General features: G+C 37.2%; 3 protein-coding genes across 3 annotated transcripts; all 3 read right to left on the bottom strand.

The window, feature by feature from the left end:
• On the bottom strand, positions 879-2140 carry LOC18794035. Its single transcript, XM_007223735.2, has 2 exons — positions 1716-2140; positions 879-1442 (listed from the first exon to the last, which is right to left on the bottom strand). The coding sequence occupies exons 1-2, from the start codon at positions 1908-1910 to the stop codon at positions 1227-1229; spliced, it is 411 nt and encodes a 136-aa protein (XP_007223797.1). The 5' UTR covers positions 1911-2140; the 3' UTR covers positions 879-1226.
• Positions 3234-9008, bottom strand: LOC18793315 (uncharacterized zinc finger CCHC domain-containing protein At4g19190). Its single transcript, XM_020555886.1, has 7 exons — positions 8682-9008; positions 8493-8555; positions 8194-8363; positions 7988-8110; positions 7057-7258; positions 4512-4626; positions 3234-4433 (listed from the first exon to the last, which is right to left on the bottom strand). The coding sequence occupies exons 1-7, from the start codon at positions 8904-8906 to the stop codon at positions 3628-3630; spliced, it is 1704 nt and encodes a 567-aa protein (XP_020411475.1). The 5' UTR covers positions 8907-9008; the 3' UTR covers positions 3234-3627.
• On the bottom strand, positions 10986-14320 carry LOC18789428 (ABC transporter G family member 14). The gene is made up of 5 exons (XM_020555885.1): positions 13927-14320; positions 12864-13689; positions 12568-12750; positions 12263-12447; positions 10986-12162 (listed from the first exon to the last, which is right to left on the bottom strand). The coding sequence occupies exons 1-5, from the start codon at positions 14107-14109 to the stop codon at positions 11509-11511; spliced, it is 2031 nt and encodes a 676-aa protein (XP_020411474.1). The 5' UTR covers positions 14110-14320; the 3' UTR covers positions 10986-11508.

Below are 19975 nucleotides of genomic sequence, written 5' to 3'. Positions count from 1 at the left end.
AAATGAAATAAAAAATAAAAAATAAAATCAATTGGCACATGCGTAAGCATATATCAAGGGGCTAGTAGAACATAAAGTGCAGGATTTCTATGTTTGGATTCATTTCTTTTTTTGATTTCATCTGATTAGAAAGAAAAAGAGGAGAAAACGAAGGAGAAAAAAAAGACTAGCAAAGATATCTCAATTATTCAACACACCAATTGTATATATGTTCTAACTGTTGTATCTAGTAATAGGATTGTATTCGAAGTTCTAACTAGAACTCTTTGAAACCTTAAGGCTACTTTGCCTCTATAGCCTATACTTATATTTCTTCTCATTACCAAAAAATAAAAGAAGAAAAAGAGAAGGGGCTTGGGCCTGTCCAGACTCTTTGTGGCTCCTCGTCCGTGTATTTCCCTTCCCCAAAGAAAATATATGGGGAGTGATTTCCCATCAATTCATTTATGTGAACAAAATGGGCTTCTTTTCGTATATTTCAACGTAAAACACTTAAAAATCCCTAAATTGAAAAGCATTATGCAATCATCTCCAAATTTATATGAAACCGACCCATTAAGAAAGCAATTGCGTTGGATACGACATGTTTATCAAGTCTAGAACTGATGCACGTTAACAAAATAAGAAAATTGAAACTACGAAATTCCGAACCAAAATACAAATACCAAATTTGTAGTTACGCTCATTTTTATGATAAGAAGTATTTTTCATTCGAACTTAGACAGGTTGAAGTTCAAAACGGTTTTTTTTTCTTTTCCCTAACCTTATAATTAAGCGGAGTGTGTATCAAATGACTAACATGTATTAATAACACATCTTTCCCAACAACCAAAAAACCCCAATCCGTTTAACATAGTCAGGTAATTAAATAATACAAGTTGACACCAAACAACTAACATATATTATTTACTCATATCCAAAGTCTAATACGTTATACGAAACATAACTTAGATCAACCAACCCAGAAAAACACATCCTATAGTATAGTTGGTCATTCGGTGGAGATCCACGGAATCCTTTATTAAAGATTGGGTGGATCTCTCTCTCATTTCCCCTCCTCTTCTTCTTCGAAATTCAAATTTTTAATCACTTCATTTCATTGGAAGACAGTCCAATGACGCAAAGTAATTCTAATATGCATAAACAGATGGTAATCGAAATAGAACAGTTAAAGGTTCTCAAAGATTAAATTTGAAACAGAAAATGTAAATTGAAGGCAGTTTTTGCTACTTGTTCTTCATCTTCCCTTTGGTTTTCTTGGATTTATTGAGATCGTGCTGTTTCTGGTCAGCGATGGCAGTGGGTGCGCTGGTGCTTTTGATACGAGAATAGGTGAATTCGGGGGAGAGCAATCTGGTGATTTCAGAGAGTCCAACTCTGTTTTTCCCATGCAATAAGGTCTTCAAGTTCTCCTCCCAATTACGGTCCTTGATACCGGGACTCTGCAAACACGGAATAGCTAACAATTCAATATGAATCAATGATCTGAGGCGTTGATTGATGATTTGATTATCCAACAACAACAAGAAGAAGAAGAACCATAGATTTACACTAGTACTAGCGGTGAAATGCAAATTGCAATGCAAGTGAAATGAAATGAAATGGGGGCATTGCTTGCATCAATCAAATCAAATAAATCGTAGTAGGTCTGTCTGTCAAATGAAAATGAATAATGATAGAGAATTTGAGAGCATAAATTAAATTAATTAATATACCTGATGGTTGTAGAGACTAATGAACCTGGAAATTAAGAGTGCGGTGGGAGAGCGAGTGCGTTCAGGGATGCCAAGGAACTTGCACAACTCTGAACAACAAGTCTTTGTCTTCACTTTCGCCGCAATTACTTTCGACTCCGGAATAACCGCAGCCATTACTGATCTACTTGCCCTAGCAGCACTAGCACCCGCCATCTATCAAACCCTATTGCCGGATGCGATGCGAATGCGATGGGAGTATTCTCTCTCTCGCACCACGCCCTTTTTATTTTCCTTATTCCGCCTCGGAATCAATCTTCGTTGTATTGTAATTTGGATTTGTTATTTGACTTATTTACTGTACCACCCTGAAATTTTAGTTAAATCTCATTTTATTTTTCTTAGAATTAAAATGGCTCACTTAATCTCTTTGACCGTGATTTTGTGTTCCGCTTTACCCTCCACTGTTAATTCTATTAAAAAATTCTGTTAAAACGCTGATGTGGCACAAATAGAACCCACTCTTGTATGCCATGTGTAAAAAATAATAAAATATTTTATTTTAATAAATATAACAAATAGGAAAGAAAAAGTTTAGCAAATTATTACTTCTCTCCCCTCCCCTTCTCTCTTCTCTCCCTCTTTCTTCTCTATACCCGACCCCCTCCCAACAACTCCTCTCTATATCTCTTTATCTCGCCCTTTTTTCTTTCTCTATTCCGAGCTTCACCACCTTCACGGCAAAGACCTTGAGATAGTACTTGATCCCAAAAACCATCTACCTATGCACATCCACCACCTCCAAGAACTGAATCCCTTCACCGACGTTGCTTTGGTGGCTCTTTCGCTGGCTCTGGTTGTCTTGCACCATCGAAAACCCCCCCGACTCCTAAACATCCTTGTTCGTCTTCACGTCTTCGAGCTGTCGCCTGCCTCTGACCTTGGTTCCTCCATACCCATTTGACAAAGCAAACATGAGGCAGATCAAAAAGGCCAAAATCAGATTTTTCATTATTTTGGGAGTTGTTTATGGGGGAAATTGGTGAATTGAGTTTTTGGGTTTGGGTGTGAAGAACTTGAAGATTTTGTTATTGTTGAGGATGGGGATTGAATTTGAAAGATAACCAAATAGATCCAGATGGGGAGAGAGAAAGAAAGGAAAAAAGAAAAAAGGAATTACATTATTTTATTCCACTTTTTCGAACAAAAAAAAATTATTCCACTTAAGGAAAAAAAAAAAAAAAAGGGCTCAAACATCACACATCAACACTTGTTGTAAAAAGACTAAATAGCCATGCTATGTCATCAAAATTAACAGAGTTAGTAACAGAGATAACAGTTGAAGATAAAGTGAAACACAAAACCACAGTCAAGGAAGTTAAGTGGATCATTTTAACTTTAAAAAGATAAAATAAAATTTGACCGAAATTTCAAGAGATACTACAATAAATTAGCCTTGTTATTTCAATTAATTTGGCTGGACCGGGCTGCTGCTGCTGGAATTGGCCACATTATTATAAAAATAAAAATAAAAAACACTTTAATTTAATCATTTTGTTTTTTTTTTGGGTTTCTTTCTGGGAGTCAATAACATACATGTTTGCATACAGAAGAAAAGCAGCTGCCTGATTACATACATGTTTTTTCTTATTTCGAATACCAAAAATAAAACAACACACACACTTGCTAAGCCACAACAAGAACACGAGACAGATAATCGGTCATGTCAGTTGTCTCGCTTCCTTCTCGTCATTACAATTAGTAGCGAGCTCATTTCCACCACAACACTTGCTAAGCCAGCTCTTTGTAAAGATATTTAAAATCTAATTCTGATAAACAGTGAGGTTGATAACTTGATAGTGGCGACGTTGACTACAATAGGGTGCCCACATGTGCCATCCCCCTTTCTACCATCCCCCTCATAACTGAATCTTCAGATACACGAGTGTTTGTGTCTGCTGTTTCTACTTCTATGATGTTTCTCATCTTCGGTTTTAACATACGAGTAGGAGTGCCTATCCCTGCTCTTTTTATTTCTGTTTTGCCTGTTCGTGCCAGAATCTTCAGATGAATAAGAATGCCGGTGTCTGCTCTTGATACTTCTAAGGTGCCTATCAGGCTCAGAATCTTCAGATGAATTATTCAAGCTCTCTCTGCTCTTGTCCCTTCTGCAATGCCTATCAATTTTGGAATCTTCATATGAATGAGAATGCTTCTGTCTGACCTTTCTACTTCTATGATGTTTTTCATGATACGAATCCCCAACTGTAAAAGAATGCTTGCGTCTGCGCTGGACATCTCTATGGTGCTTGTCAGGTTCAGAATCTTCAAATGAATTAGTACACCTGTCACTGCTGTTGTCCCTTTTGTAATGCCTACAAATCTCGGAATCTTCATATGAATGAGAATGCTTCTGTCTTTTCTTTGTACTTCTCTGATGTTTTTCATTATTTGAATTCTCAAATGAATAAGAATGCTTGTCTCTACTCTTTACTTTATGTCTATCAAATTCCAAAATCTCTGATGGACTCGATTCAGAATGACCATGCTTCTTTTTATTTACCTTGCATATTTTCTTCTTTGACCTCTTATCATCCTCATAAGAAGATGACAACCCGTCTTCCCCACTCATTGGTGATGACTGCTTTTTTTTGTGCTTGGTCTTCTTTTTGGACTTGTCCCTGGGTTGGCTTGAGAAGTTGGTCAGTAGCTCAGGGATGACATCCCCACTGAGGAAGCCTGAAAAATGAATGAGGTTGGTGGTAGTTACCTCACATGCAATACAAAGATACAAGAAAGAAATCATCATGCAAATACCTCCATACTCGTCAAATATGTCCTCAGCAACTATTTGTTGGTTGGGGTCATCTGGTTTAAACCCTCCACGTGGAGGACTAATTCCTGGTTTTTGCTTGAGCTCCCACTTTAGAGGCTGCAAAATAAGCAAGATATAATATATATAGTCCTAGTGTTTTTTTTTCTTTTTTGCATCATAATCATATAAGAATGCATTACTCAGTTTCCAGGGATGTAGGGCACTATATGTATAGTAGAAGCGTTTCAAACAGAGCAAACAGGAGAATTCTTCGTTATCGTACGTAAGCATAATTTTGAGATTAAACAAACAAATAGACAAGTTAATTAATCTATTTATGTACTAATACACAAAAGTTGATGTTAGAGCCAACCTTTTGACAGCAAAACAGAAGATATAAATATGGCTCAAACATATGTAGAGATCAAAGGATGGAACAATCGAAACAGACCAAGAAGCAAAGTAACAAGCTGGAAAAAGAAACAAACCAGAAATACACACACACAAACAACTGATCGGTTACATTAACCAATCCACTTCATAACTGTAGGCAAAAGAGAAAGTGTTCCACCACTGTCTAGAACATATAAATATACTACCTTTCCTGTCACAGATTCACAGCTGCTTTACAATTTCTTCATTTACAAGCTATAATTTTGTTGGAAGGCTTTTTCTACACAACTTCATTAGTTTCTCTTGCATCTGGATGAGCAAGAAAAAAATACTACAGGTAAGTTGAGAAGTTGGATAGAATTCTGGCAATATACAACCAATATATGGTTGAAATTTCTGTAGATGTGCCTCCATCAGGGAAATAAGGCATTTTGCCTTTAACAATGATGGATGGAAGGAGGTTATAATTGTGAAAATTAAGAGTCACTAACTTAGAAATTTACTTTAAGTTATATTTATATTCTACAATTGTTGTCTAACATCCTGACAATGGTCTACCATGCTTCCATTTCTCCAGCCATAATAAACTGCATTCTGAGCAACACAATTTTAATTTAACCCAAATTAACATGTATAACAAATGTTTGACTCTTGCAAGCTGTTACCTATCAGTATATTGGTCATGACTTACAATTTCATGGAAAGAATAATGAACAACTGTCACAATCTGAATTAAATGACTGGCCCAAACGAGGTGACCGTATCCCCAATTCATAAACTTGCTCCAAATCCGTAAGTAACACCAACTAATTCTTCCGCTACATAAATTATAGACGCAAAGAACTTAAAGATGAGCTCGATCATGTACCAAAGTATTTCTGGAAGAACAATGAAATAACATGAACCACAAGCAAAAAGAAAATTCTTCCTTCAAGAAAATTATTATACTTGGTACTCACTGATCTCTCATAATACTAAGAGAACAGTACTTGCAGTCTGCAACAACTTAAATATTAGTAAATGAAATGACACATTGAAAACCAAATTCTCTTAGATTAGTATTATCTTTGAAGTTATGAGGTGTTCCTTGAGGTTTCTGAGATACAATCCCAACCTAGGTCTTCCCAATCTATAAGAGTATAAGATTCTACGTGAGAATCCTAGAAATTTTACTTCCTTTGTTTTTCAGTACTAATTAGTAGTGATCAAAACCATAACCTGTTTATCGACAGTCTTTCCCCTTTTATTCCTTACTTTTCCAGCGGCAGTAGTTTGAATGCTATGACCAAAACCACAGTTTCTTACCTCAAGCTTCCAACTAAACCACATGTAACAATCATCCTCCCAATTGTTTTTATGGTCTCCCATAGACTAAATAACACTCCCATTTGCAAAAGTAGAACAATAGGCCTTCCTTGTCTATACTTCAAAACTGCCACTCTTCTTTAAGTGGCTGCTAAAATCCCCAAGTCTTCATGTCCAAATGAACCATAATTCTATTCCATAAACCATCCTTCCCCCTACTTACATTGTACTGCCATTTTTCCCCTATAAGCATTATTAAACAACTGAACCCTCCTTATGGCTACGCTAACCCCATAATGGGGACAACAAATTTGATAAAGACTTTTTCCCTTTTTAGATAACTTAAGCTAGACATTTTATTTACCAAACAACCCTAAACCCTAGACAAAAGTGACAACAAACATATCCTTTTCTCCCAGTTCATAAAATGTAATCTACCATCCCTGTTCAAAGAAAACCCTATTCCAATTTCCCAAACTCTTAGCCAGCGATGCTAAGATAGTAAAAAACAAGCTTATAGAATTAGAAGGCAAACTTCAGAGAGTAACCTTAATGAGCTTAAATCTCTACTTTTCCAAAGGGATCTAAACAAATTTTGATGGTAATAGAAATCCACACTTCTTTTTATTGGGTAGGAAATATAACGTGCACTTCTTTCAACAACAAAAAACAAAACCAAAAAAAAAACTTCAAAGATCCAAGCCAAATGCTTTGAGCCTTATGCCAGCCTACCATGCAAGGCGTCACCTCAAGCACTCACCAATTTGACAGAGATAAGAAAAATTTTGTGAGCAAGGGATATTAAAATCCCCCACTGTTAGGTTTCAAGATAAAAACAAAAGTACAAACCTCACTAGGATCTGTGTGGGCAAGAATAGCAGTCAAAGGGTCATCCCTTTTCAATCGGCCCTCCTCATTAGGCATTATAGCATCCTTCAACGGACATTCACGATCACCACTTTGGTGACCAAATGCTCCACACCTTACGCACTTCACATTGCGCACTTCAACTCCAAATGGCTTTGCCCTCGTAGGGACACCAGTCTCCATCCTTTAGAAAAATTATTATTATTATTATTATCATCATCAAAACAATAGAGTAGTATCAACTTGACTGTAGAAATTGTAATGTAACCGTGGGCAACAATTGCAAATAATAAAGCATGACTTCCAGGCTCAAAGGTACCCTTACATGCACCAACTGTGAGCCTCGGTCACTTTCAATATAAATAGACACTAAGAGAAACCAACCATGGTACAGAGAGAGACAACTGCATCTGTGAGGAAGGAGAAATCTCAGTTCGAGATCTCAACTCCTTTTAATAATAAAATGCATAAGTCAATATATTAGTCATAGATATGCTTGACTTGAAAGAGTTGCATAACAAATTTTGTTGATTCTGACTCGAGTGATGTAACAGCTTCTTGTATGTATTTCTAGAATCACAACCCATCAACTTTATACTTTTAAACAGTCCAGCAAGGACTCCGGGGTATTCAGTTAAAGTCTGGGTTATGAAGAAGTTGATGGATCACAAGAAACTGAGCCAAACTCTGAAAATGCCTACACTGAGATAAAACCAAATCTAAGAATCTTATAATCTAATTTCCTAAAAGCATTGCCAAGTTATCAAAGTTATCAATGCAACCCAAAGTGCGTGAAAGATCATTGTCATAACTAAGCCCCTTTTCTTCTCAGCATCTTAATGTATTTCAATCGGGAAACTATAAAGTAACATAAAAACATTGCATCTTACTGCAAAGGCAGCAACAGGCACACCTTGGAGCATTTTTCAAAATTTCAAATTCTTGTTCCGTTGGTAAAGGACGGCCAAACACGTCTTTGAGTCTTGGTTTTTTGGCTTCTTCGCCACTAGGAGGCATACACTCTGGTGGCTGTGGCCTAATTAGCAAGAGAAAATTAGTTCAAAGATGTAATGAAAACATATCATACAATAAGGAAGAAAATAATATAATGCATTGTACCTTGAAGTGGAAGGGGCATCTGTTTGCGTTTGTGTTTGTGGGTCTTCAAAGGAGGTGTTATTATGGTGCTCTCTTACACTCTCATCAGCAATCTCTGCAGCTTTGGCACTTTCGGCGTTGTAACCGGGTGGACGAACATACATAAAGCTAACAGCTTTCATCATCTCAATCTACACATTAACTCAAGCAATGGGAACGGGTCCTTTCGGAGTTGGAATAATAAGTAGTAAATGGCATAAATAAAGAGAATAATCAAATGTTTTCGAAAAAAAAAAAAGAAGAAGAAGAAGTTTTAGCACCTTTTCCTTGTCTTTCTTGGAGACGAGAGCGGCCTGGCGAAAGAATTCCTGCTCTTGGGCATACTGCACAAATGATAAGAAAGAGAGAGAACTGAAATTACCAACAGACCCAAAAAAAATTGTGATGAAGGGAAAGCATGAAAATTGAGGTGAAGGGATGCGAAGGGAGAGGGGGCGGTGGGGACATGCCTCGCGGGAGACCTCCTCGGTGCGACGCTGGTGCTGGGCCTGGATCTGCTCTGCGATCCACTTGCGGCGTTGGTTGGGGTAAGAGAGAGGGTGCCATGGCTTCTGGTTGAGGTAGGAGTGGCTCCAGGCCGTACCTGACTTGGTCTTGTAATCAACCTCCCCTCCTCCTTTGTCCGAAAATCTCTTGCTCAGCCTTATCCCTCCTCCCTCTTCTTCACCTTCCATCCTTTTTCGTTTATTTTTCTTCTTCTTCTTCTTCTTCTTTTATTATTGTTCGTATTTTTCAATAGAATGTGGTCTTCTTCCCTTCTGAAACAAACCAGGGCTACTCGGTAGGAGTAGAGGTACTTGTGGTACTCCGCGCACGCTCTGTGGAAATTGAAATAGTGGGCTTTACGACTTGGCCCATTCTCCATGCTGCCTCAGGTGGATTCGGCATATTGGGCTTTACTGCTTGGCTGGCCCATTATCTGGGCTTCTAAATTTTGCACTAAGACAACTTGGGTTTTTAAATTCAAATTCCCATCTTCATTAATAAAGTTCAAGGAGTTTTTTTTGGGTCAAAATTATTAGGGAGCTAAGTGAAACAAATTAACAACTTTGGGAGTTTCACTAATATAAGGCCCAAATTATAAAATGCTTTGAGGTTGTATTTGTTTTAAAAAAATCGATGACAATTTTGTAAATTATAGCAAGTTCAAAGTCTCTTTGTTATTTTGTAAATGGGACTTGGGTGTGTTTCCTACATGAAATGGGCTTTAGAAACACACACAAGCCCCACTTACAACATAACAAAGGGGCTTTGAACTTTCTATAATTTACAAAACTGCCATCAGTTTTCTTAAAACAAGCACAACCTCAAAACCTCACAAAAAAACTCAAAACACTCAAAAAAAAAAGAGAGTAAAATCTGAAATTAGTATATTAAGTAAAATCGGAAATTAGGATAGTAGTAGGGTTTTTTTTTTATTTATTTATACAAATTAAAGAGTATGGTGCTAATTTATAATACTAGTGCTCGAAATAAGTATATAACTAAACTTCTCAATAAACTTCAGAGATAAGGTTATCCAAAATAACATGTAGATATAAAAGTGTCGGGGGTGGGAGGGAGAGACCTTGACTAAGGTAGTACATTCTATTTAACACCCTTAAAAAAAGAAGGAAAAGGCTACCACTTTCTTTATACTCCAACGAAGACCACAAGTCTACAGCCTATCAAGAGACAAGATAGTACATGAATTCTTGTCCTTCTCTACTGCTTCAGGCGATAATTTATGGCGTGGATTTTCCACTATATCAAAGTAGGAAATGAAATGACATTCGTTTCTGGATGCCATCATTCCTTTGCATGCTGCTCCTCCACCCAATTTCAGTTATCATCTATGGATTCACACCGTCTAGTGTTCCTGGAACTGGCACGTACAAAAACTCCTTCTAGTGTGGGCCTCTTCTTTTACTGTTTTGTTTATTTCAAACGTATTTGAAGGCACACTGGAACAAAGGTCTCCTATCCTTTCAATGAAAGAAGCCAGGGACAAATCCATGATTTGAAAACATGGTGGACTTAATTTACATACGTTCTAAAAAAATATCTTATGTACAGAAAATTTGATGTAAGGCTGTTAAAAACTTATAATCCTATAATATAATGAGTTCCAAAATGTGTTTTCCTACCCCAAAATAAACCTATAAACAACACCTATATGTAAGATTGTGAAGAAAAAAAATTCAAACAAATTACATGCATTAATCTCATTCATTGCCTTGCGCACAGAGGCATCGGGTATAATGTCAACCATCGATTTTATATTCTCTCATAAGCTGACATCAATTTCAGCATTAGATGATGTAATAAACCATAGAGAAGGAGACAAATTTGCAATACTCGTTACATAGAAAAGGAACTAAAGAATAGATCAACAAAACTTTGTTTGAAACAAACGGGTAAGAAGAAACTACAATTTATATGGGTATTGAAAATTTTAAAAAAATATAGGTTATTGACCGAAATGGTCCCCCAAATTTTACTTCAGTCTCATTTTGGTCCACGAACTAAAATTTTCATTTCAATAGTCCTCTAACTCTCCATTTAGTATCAAATTGATCTTACCGTCAAAGTCAATTTTACCATTAAATTTAGGGATAAAATCAGAATAAACACTAATAAAAGTATAATTAAAAAAACGACTCGTATGCATAGTTTTGCAATACAAATATTTGTGTTGCCAAACACTTTGTCAAGAAAATAATTAACAAAATGGACGAATACAAAAATAATGAAAATGATTAAACGGTTTCATATGGTTGATTGAGATATTGGAGAGCATATATTATATATGTTCTTTCCTTTTATACGATACGAGCAGCATATAGTCAATGTATTCTAAAATTAGAAACTTCAAGTTAGGAATATCGATCTAAAGCTCTGGTACAATAATATTGTATATCCAACTGATCAGGACGAACTCAGAAGGATATATACATATCAAAGTTGGCTCATAATTTTCAGCACATGATGATTTTCCCGCTAATTAATTTAACTAAACCCCCGATCGACTGTAATGACTTTTCATCGATGATCGATCGGTTGAAGAAAAGGAGAAAACTCTTCAGATGGATCGAGACTGATGTGCTGCTGTAAGTATAGCTAGCTTGATTATGAATTATAATTAGCAGAGGAGGAGGAGGAGGAGGAGGAGGAGGACAAAGACGTGGACATGAACGACGTACGATATGCATCCAAAAGGAAGGAAGGAAGGAAGGAAAGAAGGAAGGATATGATCGATGATGATATGAATCATGATGAAGGAAGTGAATTCATGAGTTACCTCAAGCGCACTCGATGGAGTGCAAGATAAGCAAGAAGGCGGTAACCCAGTAGCATTAAGGCGAGAATGGAGACATCTATCCACAAGTGGTTGAGGCCACCCATTGATTTGATGGCAGGCAAATCTCCAACACGGCAGAGGACTCCTTTGGAGCACTCATAATATTCATCCTCGTCGTATTGAACCCCAAGAAGAAGCTTGTAACAGTAGTAGCTGTAGCTCAAGTACTTTAACCAGACAATGAAGGCAGGAATCTGTTGAATATAGTACCCGCCGGCGATGAGGAAAACAAGTGTTGTAACAGATGCCAAAGTAGTGGCTTGCTTTATGTCCATCAGAATGGCTCCAATGGCTAAGCCAAGACTCTGGGACACAAGGACGTTGTAAAGAACAACCAGTAGGGAGAGGATGAAAGTGAAGGGATCAGGTTTAAGCCCTCCCATCCAATAAATTATTACCACAAATGCTGTTGGGAGTGCCAGCTCCAGTGGCAGGTCTCCAACTGTTCTTGCTAGGAAGTAGGACGAAAGCTTGTACATTCCTGATGATCTTTCTTTTATCAGCATTCTTCTTTCCTGGGGAAATGTGAAAACTGCATTGTAAAGTGGGTAGAACCCCCAGAACACGGAGAAGAAGAAGAGCAAAGCAATCTGCAAATTTACCAAATATCAATTTTATTAATTCATTTTATTATTGTTAAAACTAAATTAAATAAATAATACATATTAATTATTTCTTTTCTTTTCTTACACGGTCTTCAATGTGAGACGTGGGTGTGCGCCACCAAAGGAGTCCACCAAGCGTGGCCACACTTATTACTTGGAAAATTCTTAGCCTGTTGAATGCTTCGTACCTTCGCTCCCTCAGCCCCCTCTGAAGCAGCACCTTGAACTGCTGCCACCAGCTTGTGCACCAATGTTGCTCTGTACCTTGTCCTGCACTACACCACTGGTATTAGCATTTGCAAGATCTAGCAATTAATTAGAGGGAATAAGGAAGGAAAATGAGAGAGAGAGAGAGAGAGAGAGAGAGAGAGAGAGAGAGGATATGTTTACTTGCAGAAGCATCTTTCATGTAATTATTGTAGTTGTTGACCTCCAAACCAGCACACAGCTCAGCTTTCAACTTTGCGCAAATATTCTTATCGTAGGCGGAAATGAGAGCTTTTCTCACGGTCTTCTGATCCTGTTCCATGTTCTCGCGTTGCTCAGATGCATGTCTTGAATCAGGGGCGATTCCTGTACGTACGTGAGTAATTCAAACAATCAGGGGAGTATGTATGTATGTATGTATATGTATCCATGTAGGTACGTACAAGACTTAAAGACAGACGTAACAGTAACGTACGTACCGTTTGCAAGATCTAGCAAAAGATCTGCCGGATTGAGACTAGGCAAGGACGTGGAAAAACCAATGGAAGAAAAATAATCTAGGGCTGCGGAAGCAGGGCCATAATAAATGGGGGAGCCCTCGGAAAGCAAGACGAGCTTATCAAACATGTGGTAGATGCGGCTGGAGGGCTGATGAATGGTGGTGACGAGGGTTCGACCCCCACTGGCCAGCCTTTTGAGCGTGGTCAGGATTCGCTGAGCTGTAGTGGAGTCCAAGCCTGAGGTGGGCTCATCTAGCAAAAGTAAGCTTGGGTTGATTAGCATCTCTAGACCTATACTCACCCTTTTCTTCTCTCCACCTGATATCCCTCTAAACAGTGGGCCCCCAATCATGCTGCTCCGGCACCCACTCAATCCCAACTCACTGATCACGTGCTCCACGTGCTGCACTTTCTCATCCCTGCTCAGGCTCTTCGGCAGCCTCAGCAGAGCCGTGAACACCAGAGTCTCGGTTACAGTGAGATGCGGGTATAAGACGTCGTCCTGGGCAACAAACCCCGTTCTTCGTTTGATGCTTCCGCAAAATGGCTGACCGTTGTACGTGATCTTTCCTGACATAAACTTGCAATTATTCTGATGATTGAGGCGCCCTCCCAGAGCTGTAAGAAGGGTGGTTTTCCCACTCCCAGATGGGCCCAGCATCGCCAGTATCTCTCCTGGGCAGACCGTACCTGTTATCCCACTCAGTATACTTTTTTCTCTACTACTAGTGTTTGTGCCCCACCACGACACTCCTCCTCTTCCTCCTTTCTGCTCCATTTTCACTTTGTAAAACACCTCCTCAAACTGCAATTTATCAAATTTATTATTATTAGCTTTTCTTCAATATTCATAATTAATTCTACTATATATATAGCACGCACATGCATAATTCTACTAGATGATCATTTCATTTACTAATTTATTAAATTATAGATCATGATGTTCATGACCAGAAATTAAATTTATTAATTATTAAGCTGGCTACAACTATAATGAGATGATCAGATCTACAAAGAGAGAGAGAGAGAGAGAGAAACCGACCTTCAAAGTTATGGGGTACATGGCGAGTTGTAGGAAAGATTGTGAGTTAACCTGGGCGGCGGCTGCCGGGTAGGCAACCACAGCCTTGCTATGGGTTTCAGACATCTCCGGCGTGCCTTCCACAGTAGCACTGTCACTGCCGCCATATTCTGCTGGTTTTGGCACTATGCTGCTGAGAGACATGGCAAATCTGAAACAAAACAAAACAAAATCTCGCTCCCTTTTTGGATTTTTTGGTTGCGTGCGTTAGTGAGGTTGGGAGAAGTACTTGAGTTGGCTTAATTTAACTTGGCGTCCCAACCCAAAGTGAAGTGACCTAGGAGCACATAATTATATAGCCAATTATATATGGATGGAGATACATATATATAATCGATCGAGTCGAGTCGAGGATATCCTCTCCTGACTTCTCTGTGTGCACTCCTATATGGTGATGGTGATGGTGATGTAGGCCTGGGCTTAGCCTCCATTCCATGTGGTGATGGTGGGATCCCACCTTTTATCATACTTATATTCTAACACTAACTATTAACCATTATAATCTTTATATTGATATCGTCCTAGCTAGATAAGATAGAGTCTCCTTTACCGGAATCTTTTCTGTCTTTTCTTGATTAATATTATGGGACGTAGATTAAGAAATTTTTTTTACACATATGAATGATAATTTATAACGTACATAAAACACCTAACACCACTTTATGACTACTGGGAAAGATGAGATATATGCTAATATGCTATACTCTTTCTTAACAATCATTTAATTTCAAAGCAAAAGGTTTGTAGGTTATATTGAAATACCTACAATCATTTGAAATATGAATCAGTTAATAACATTGCTTTCAATTTTCATTCTCTAATATCGCGTGTATCAAATGAAGAAGAAGAAAAAAAACATCACAATCATAAACGATACTATGTCTAGAAAAGGCTTCCCACTCTTTCAAATTCAATAAAATAAAATAGAAATATTTTAACTTTTCAGAAGGAATAGGAATAATGACCTTTCAATTCTCGCTTAGTTGTTCCATAGTACTTATTTTGGTTTCTATTTCTTGGGATTAAAGGAAAAGTGATGAATGACGATCGACGATTACATTTTGCATTTTCTTCTTTTGATTTGAGCTATGGATGGTATGGCATGCGATTCACTGATATTTCAGTGTACATTCTCATTGATAGAGCATAAGAAATACATGCCTCTACAGTCTACTGATCATGGAATTTACTTTTTCTCTAGCTAAGAGCAAGAATAAGTTCAAAAGTAAAAGCTGGGAGAGGAAAAAAGAAGAGTTATGGGATTACGAGAGAAAGCTATGGTGAATTGAACGCTGCCCTAAAGAATTTTTAAGTAAACTAAAAGTGAAAGTAATGGTGTGCTTTTCCTTGTAAAGTCGACTGATTCTTATATTCCCTTCCTTTAAATATGTAGTAATTGAATTTGGACTGTAGTTTTCAACATTCGTATCGCCGAAATTCGATATGACTTTTGTATTTTATGATTGCATATGTATTAATTTATATTCATTTTAAAAGTTAGATGCGAAACAAAGTCTTCTTCCCTATTCTCTCTCTCTCTCTCTCTCTCTCTCTCTCTCTCTCTCTCTCTCTCTCTCACACACACACACACTTTCGTTTTGCTGGTTACTCGATTTTAAACTTGAGCTGAATAACAGAAAAGAATGATTAAAGGAAGAACCCATCAATCATATTCCAATTTGTGTCCATAAAAAATAAATAAATAAATAAATAAATTCTAATGGCAGAGCACTGAGACTGGTCTGAGAGAGATAAGAGTAAATGGGTCCTGCGTGGTGGAGTGGAGCCTACCCTTTTTCGTTTCTGAGACTTGGAAGTCTTTGGCTACTGGACGCTGGGTGGCGCGCGCATCATACTTTAGTGCATTCTCTTTCTCTCCCAACTTGTGTATCAGTATCCATTTAAAATTTCATTATAAAAATGTATGTCGATATGACCATGAGATATGGAGTTTTTATTCCACTGGAGTCTACTCTTGCCTTTTGATATATTTATTCATTACTTACTTCCCTACTAATTCCATTATATCTATCCATGTATATATATATATCATTGATTCTCTCTTCTTTTCTTTAAAATATACGTATGCCCAAAGAACCCATTAATATAGTGGTTTAGAGTATTTACTCTCTCAGGCAAGGTCCTGAGTTCGAATCCTAGCATTCATGTAGTGTGTGTGAGTTTAGTATGCTATCGCCCCTCTCAATAGGAAAAGTCATCAAATATATATATATATATGCACGCTATATAAATTTTTTTTAAGAAGGAGAAATTCATTCATAAAACCACAGACGTACAAAGAGCGACATGATACAGTGGCCTCGTTAAAACCTTTATAGGACACCCTTATGGGACAAATCCCAAGGGAGGAAAGAGTACCACACATGTTATGGACTAACAGGAGAGTCCAATTCAATTCACTTTGGACCATTACAATAAAAGAACAAGTCAAAAATAAAACCTAATACAAAGACCTCTGACGAGAACTGCAACTAGAGACCAACACAGTAGATCCATATGAAAGGACCGTTGTAATATCTCACATCGACCAACGGAGAGGGGGTGATGTGCCTTATATGTACATACACGCCTTCATTTAGCACGAGGCCTTTTGGGAGTCATGGGAACTCCGAAATTAAGCGAGTTGGGGTTAGAGCAATCCCAGGATGGGTGATCCACTGGGAAGTTGCTCGTGAGTTCCCAGAAACAAAATCGTGAGGGCAGAGAGGAGGACCCAAAGTAGACAATATCGTGCTACGGCGGAGCGGATCCCAGGATGTGACAATTTGGTATCAGAGCCACTCTGCCGTGTCGTGCGAGTATACCGACGAGAACGTCGGGCCCCTAAGGAGGGTGGACTGTAATATTCCACATCGACCAACGGAGAGGGGGTGATGTGCCTTATATGTACATGCCCCTCTCCATCTAACACAATGCCTTTTGGGAGCTCACTGGCTTTGGAGTCATGAGAACTCCGAAGTTAAGTGAGTTGGGGCTAGAGCAATAGTTCTTCGGTCGGCGCAGAGTAAAGAAGAGCACCACATCCCAACAACTACCACCAATGTCGTTGCTGCCGCCGCCGTTAAAATAGAGACAAAACATCAGCCACCAGGTATCACAACTCTCCCAAGAAGAGACACAATCCAGCATCACTATTATCGCCGCCGCCAAGACAAAGACAACACATGTCACCTAGAACACTGCAAAAATAACCAAACAAAACAAACAGACAAACAGACCTATATCCAAACAGATCTAGACTATCTAGGGTGGGAAAATGGAGGAAAATAGAGGAAAGGAAAATATGAGAGAGAAAGAAAAGGAGATGAAGAGAGAAAAGGGAAGATAGGCGGAGGAGAGGAGGGGTAGTGGTCACCTCCCTCCCTTAGCTTCCTCGCAATTGATTGTCAGCAATGAAAAAAAGGATCATGTACGCTATATAAATTAAACTGCAGTTTCTTGATAAAAATCACACTTAAAATAACAAATTCGTACACCATTTACCCCTCCATTCAATTTATCAAGTTTTCTTTTGCTCATTCAAACTATCAAGTTAAGCACTTATTTTTGGAGTGGCACTTGGTCAACTCCTTCGTTGCTTACGTGGACACCATACTGAATTTAACTTGTGCTTTAAAGTAATTTCATAGAAGAATAAATTCGTCACATACTATGCATGTGCAAAAAGAAGTTATTTGTTTGAAAAGTTACAAAAAAGATAAATGTGGAAGATAGAAAGTGGCCAAGTTAGAATTACTATAGCACCCTCAATTATTAAAACTATTATTGTACTCAATTAAAATGAAAAGGGACAAAATGGTCATTTTATCATATGTGGTTAACAAAGAGGGTTCTATTAATAATAGTACAGATATCTAAATAGAAAAAATTTATACTAACTTTTTTTTGGGTAATTAATTTATACTAACTTTTTTTTGGGTAAATAAATTATAAAATTATCTTAAATATCGTTTAAGTATATATCTCATTTTTCCAAATAATTAACTAGGTAATAATTAAGCTGTAATGTGTCTTTTTTTTTTTTTTGGTACTAGCAATAGTCTAAACTATATGGGAGGAGGGTTTCTCACTCACACACACTATTATGATGTCCTAGAAGTTCGAACCTGAGACCATGAGTCAGCAAGTTAAGGCCCTTTTTCAACTGGACTAAATCATATTGGCATAATGTGTAATGTTTATAGGTTACATGAATAGTTTAGAACTTTTATGGTCAAGATGTGCATAATCCTACCCATATTCTTTGTGAGGGATTTTTTTGATGTATTTCATAAATTTCAACAAGAACAATCACGTGTTGATAAGGTGAATCCATATGAGACTCAGAGATGTTCGCATGAAGGCTTGCATAAGCTCAATGGTGATGGAGCTGCTGACAATGCTATAAGTTTGAGTAGTGGTTTGAGGCAATAATGGAGTTTTTATGGTTGAACATATCTATACAAGCAACTGCAGTGTTTTCATTTTAGCTACATAATTGCATGCGCTTTATATGCAAATGTTGATTTTTTCCCTCTCCTTACAGAAAATGATTCTTTTGAGGCAATCATGATAATTAATTTGGGGGAGACTATTTGGGTTGTTGTGGACAACATTGTGGATGATGTGGAAGATTTGCTTATGCATTTTTCTTTAAAGGAAGTCCAATATCCACCTAGGGATTGTAACACAATGACTCATGTTTTTATCCGTTTTGCTTTACACGAATAAGGTTGTAATTATTAGTTAGAAGAAGGCCAAAGTAGCCAATGAATTGTATTATTGATGTCCTCATTGTAACCAATGCTTTGGTTAATGAAATTTACTTATTTTCGATTTTTTAATATAAAAGTTTACATGAATAGTTATAATGTGATATATTAATCACAAGAAACGTTCCATTTTCTCAAAATATGTGATGCTTCTAGTAATTGAATTATTAGAGCTATAGTTGATATGAGTTTAGCCAAGTTGGTTAGAGCAGAAATGCTCTTCATTCTGCAGTCTAGTTCGAATCCTTCTCCATATAATTTATATTAAATTAAAATAAAATATCATTTGTATAAGAAGAAAAAAAATTATTAGAACTACGCATATTGGAAGTTATATATAAATAGAGGTATAAAAAAGTGAGAAAAAAAAAGTGGGGTATTTGAGAAGTTGTGGGAGGTATTATTTATCATATTACCTTTAACTTCTGATTTTACTTTACTAAAAAATGAAAGGACAAATCCCTGACATTTTATATATTGTGGTTGATAAAAAGGGTATATGAAAGCATAAATATAAGAATCAATGGATGTTAGTTGAATTAGTTAGGGCCTTTTGTGTATTTTTAAATAATATTGGATTTAAATTCCCATTATATTCGTATGTGTAAATTTCTCCTTCCCTTCTTACCTTTGAAAAAAAGAATAGCATAAAAATAAGAGAGAAGAATGCGAAATGTACAGAACGTTCATAAAATGATTGGCCGAGTTTCCGAACAATTTTCGTCTCGTGTGCTTTAGCAATGCAGTTCGGGAATCTACACGTGGCCTGCAATGCCAGTTAGTAATGGGTGGGGATTTTTTGGCGTTGCTTGTATAATATATTTTTTTCTTTTTATTTTTTCCGGTCGAAAAAGCTTGCATAATGGTTACACATGCGAATGCGATCCTTACGACATCGTTCAAATCATTTGGTGGAAGACTCGTGGTGGTCCCGCCAACTCATGTTATTATCTGCTCAGTCTTAGTGCTCTCCCTCTCTATATGTTTAAGAATGACTCTAGCTTCTAACCAAAATAATAAAAAGAAAAGAGAATGATTCTAGCTCCTCAACTTCCTACCAAAATTACAAATTTTTTTTTCCCATTCCTTTATTTCCCAAAGTAAAAAAGGCCGTAATCATCAATTAATCTTGAAAGTCGATGTTCTTATTTTTTCTGTCAATCATAATTTGACATGTATATAGAGATTTTATTTTATTTTATGTTTTTAATGCATTATTTTTATATATATGTCAAATT

The sequence above is a fragment of the Prunus persica genome, chromosome G1, assembly GCF_000346465.2.
Source record: "Prunus persica cultivar Lovell chromosome G1, Prunus_persica_NCBIv2, whole genome shotgun sequence".
Classification (NCBI taxonomy): domain Eukaryota; kingdom Viridiplantae; phylum Streptophyta; class Magnoliopsida; order Rosales; family Rosaceae; genus Prunus; species Prunus persica.
The sequence above is the reverse complement of the archived record's forward strand: the minus strand, read 5'-3'. Positions and strand labels throughout refer to the sequence as shown.

Excerpts from the sequence above, each read along its gene's own strand:
- LOC18794035 (XM_007223735.2), bottom strand. The coding sequence starts at position 1,910 with ATGGCGGGTGCTAGTGCTGCTAGGGCAAGTAGATCAGTAATGGCTGCG. Across the intron at positions 1,443-1,715 it reads TTAGTCTCTACAACCATCAG|AGTCCCGGTATCAAGGACCG; the intron begins GTATATTAATTA and ends CCGTGTTTGCAG.
- LOC18793315 (XM_020555886.1), bottom strand. The coding sequence starts at position 8,906 with ATGGAAGGTGAAGAAGAGGGAGGAGGGATAAGGCTGAGCAAGAGATTT. Across the intron at positions 8,364-8,492 it reads CCAAGAAAGACAAGGAAAAG|ATTGAGATGATGAAAGCTGT; the intron begins GTGCTAAAACTT and ends GTTAATGTGTAG. Across the intron at positions 4,434-4,511 it reads CATATTTGACGAGTATGGAG|GCTTCCTCAGTGGGGATGTC; the intron begins GTATTTGCATGA and ends TTCATTTTTCAG.
- LOC18789428 (XM_020555885.1), bottom strand. The coding sequence starts at position 14,109 with ATGTCTCTCAGCAGCATAGTGCCAAAACCAGCAGAATATGGCGGCAGT. Across the intron at positions 12,448-12,567 it reads CATGAAAGATGCTTCTGCAA|GACAAGGTACAGAGCAACAT; the intron begins GTAAACATATCC and ends GGTGTAGTGCAG. Across the intron at positions 12,163-12,262 it reads CGTCTCACATTGAAGACCGT|ATTGCTTTGCTCTTCTTCTT; the intron begins GTAAGAAAAGAA and ends GTAAATTTGCAG.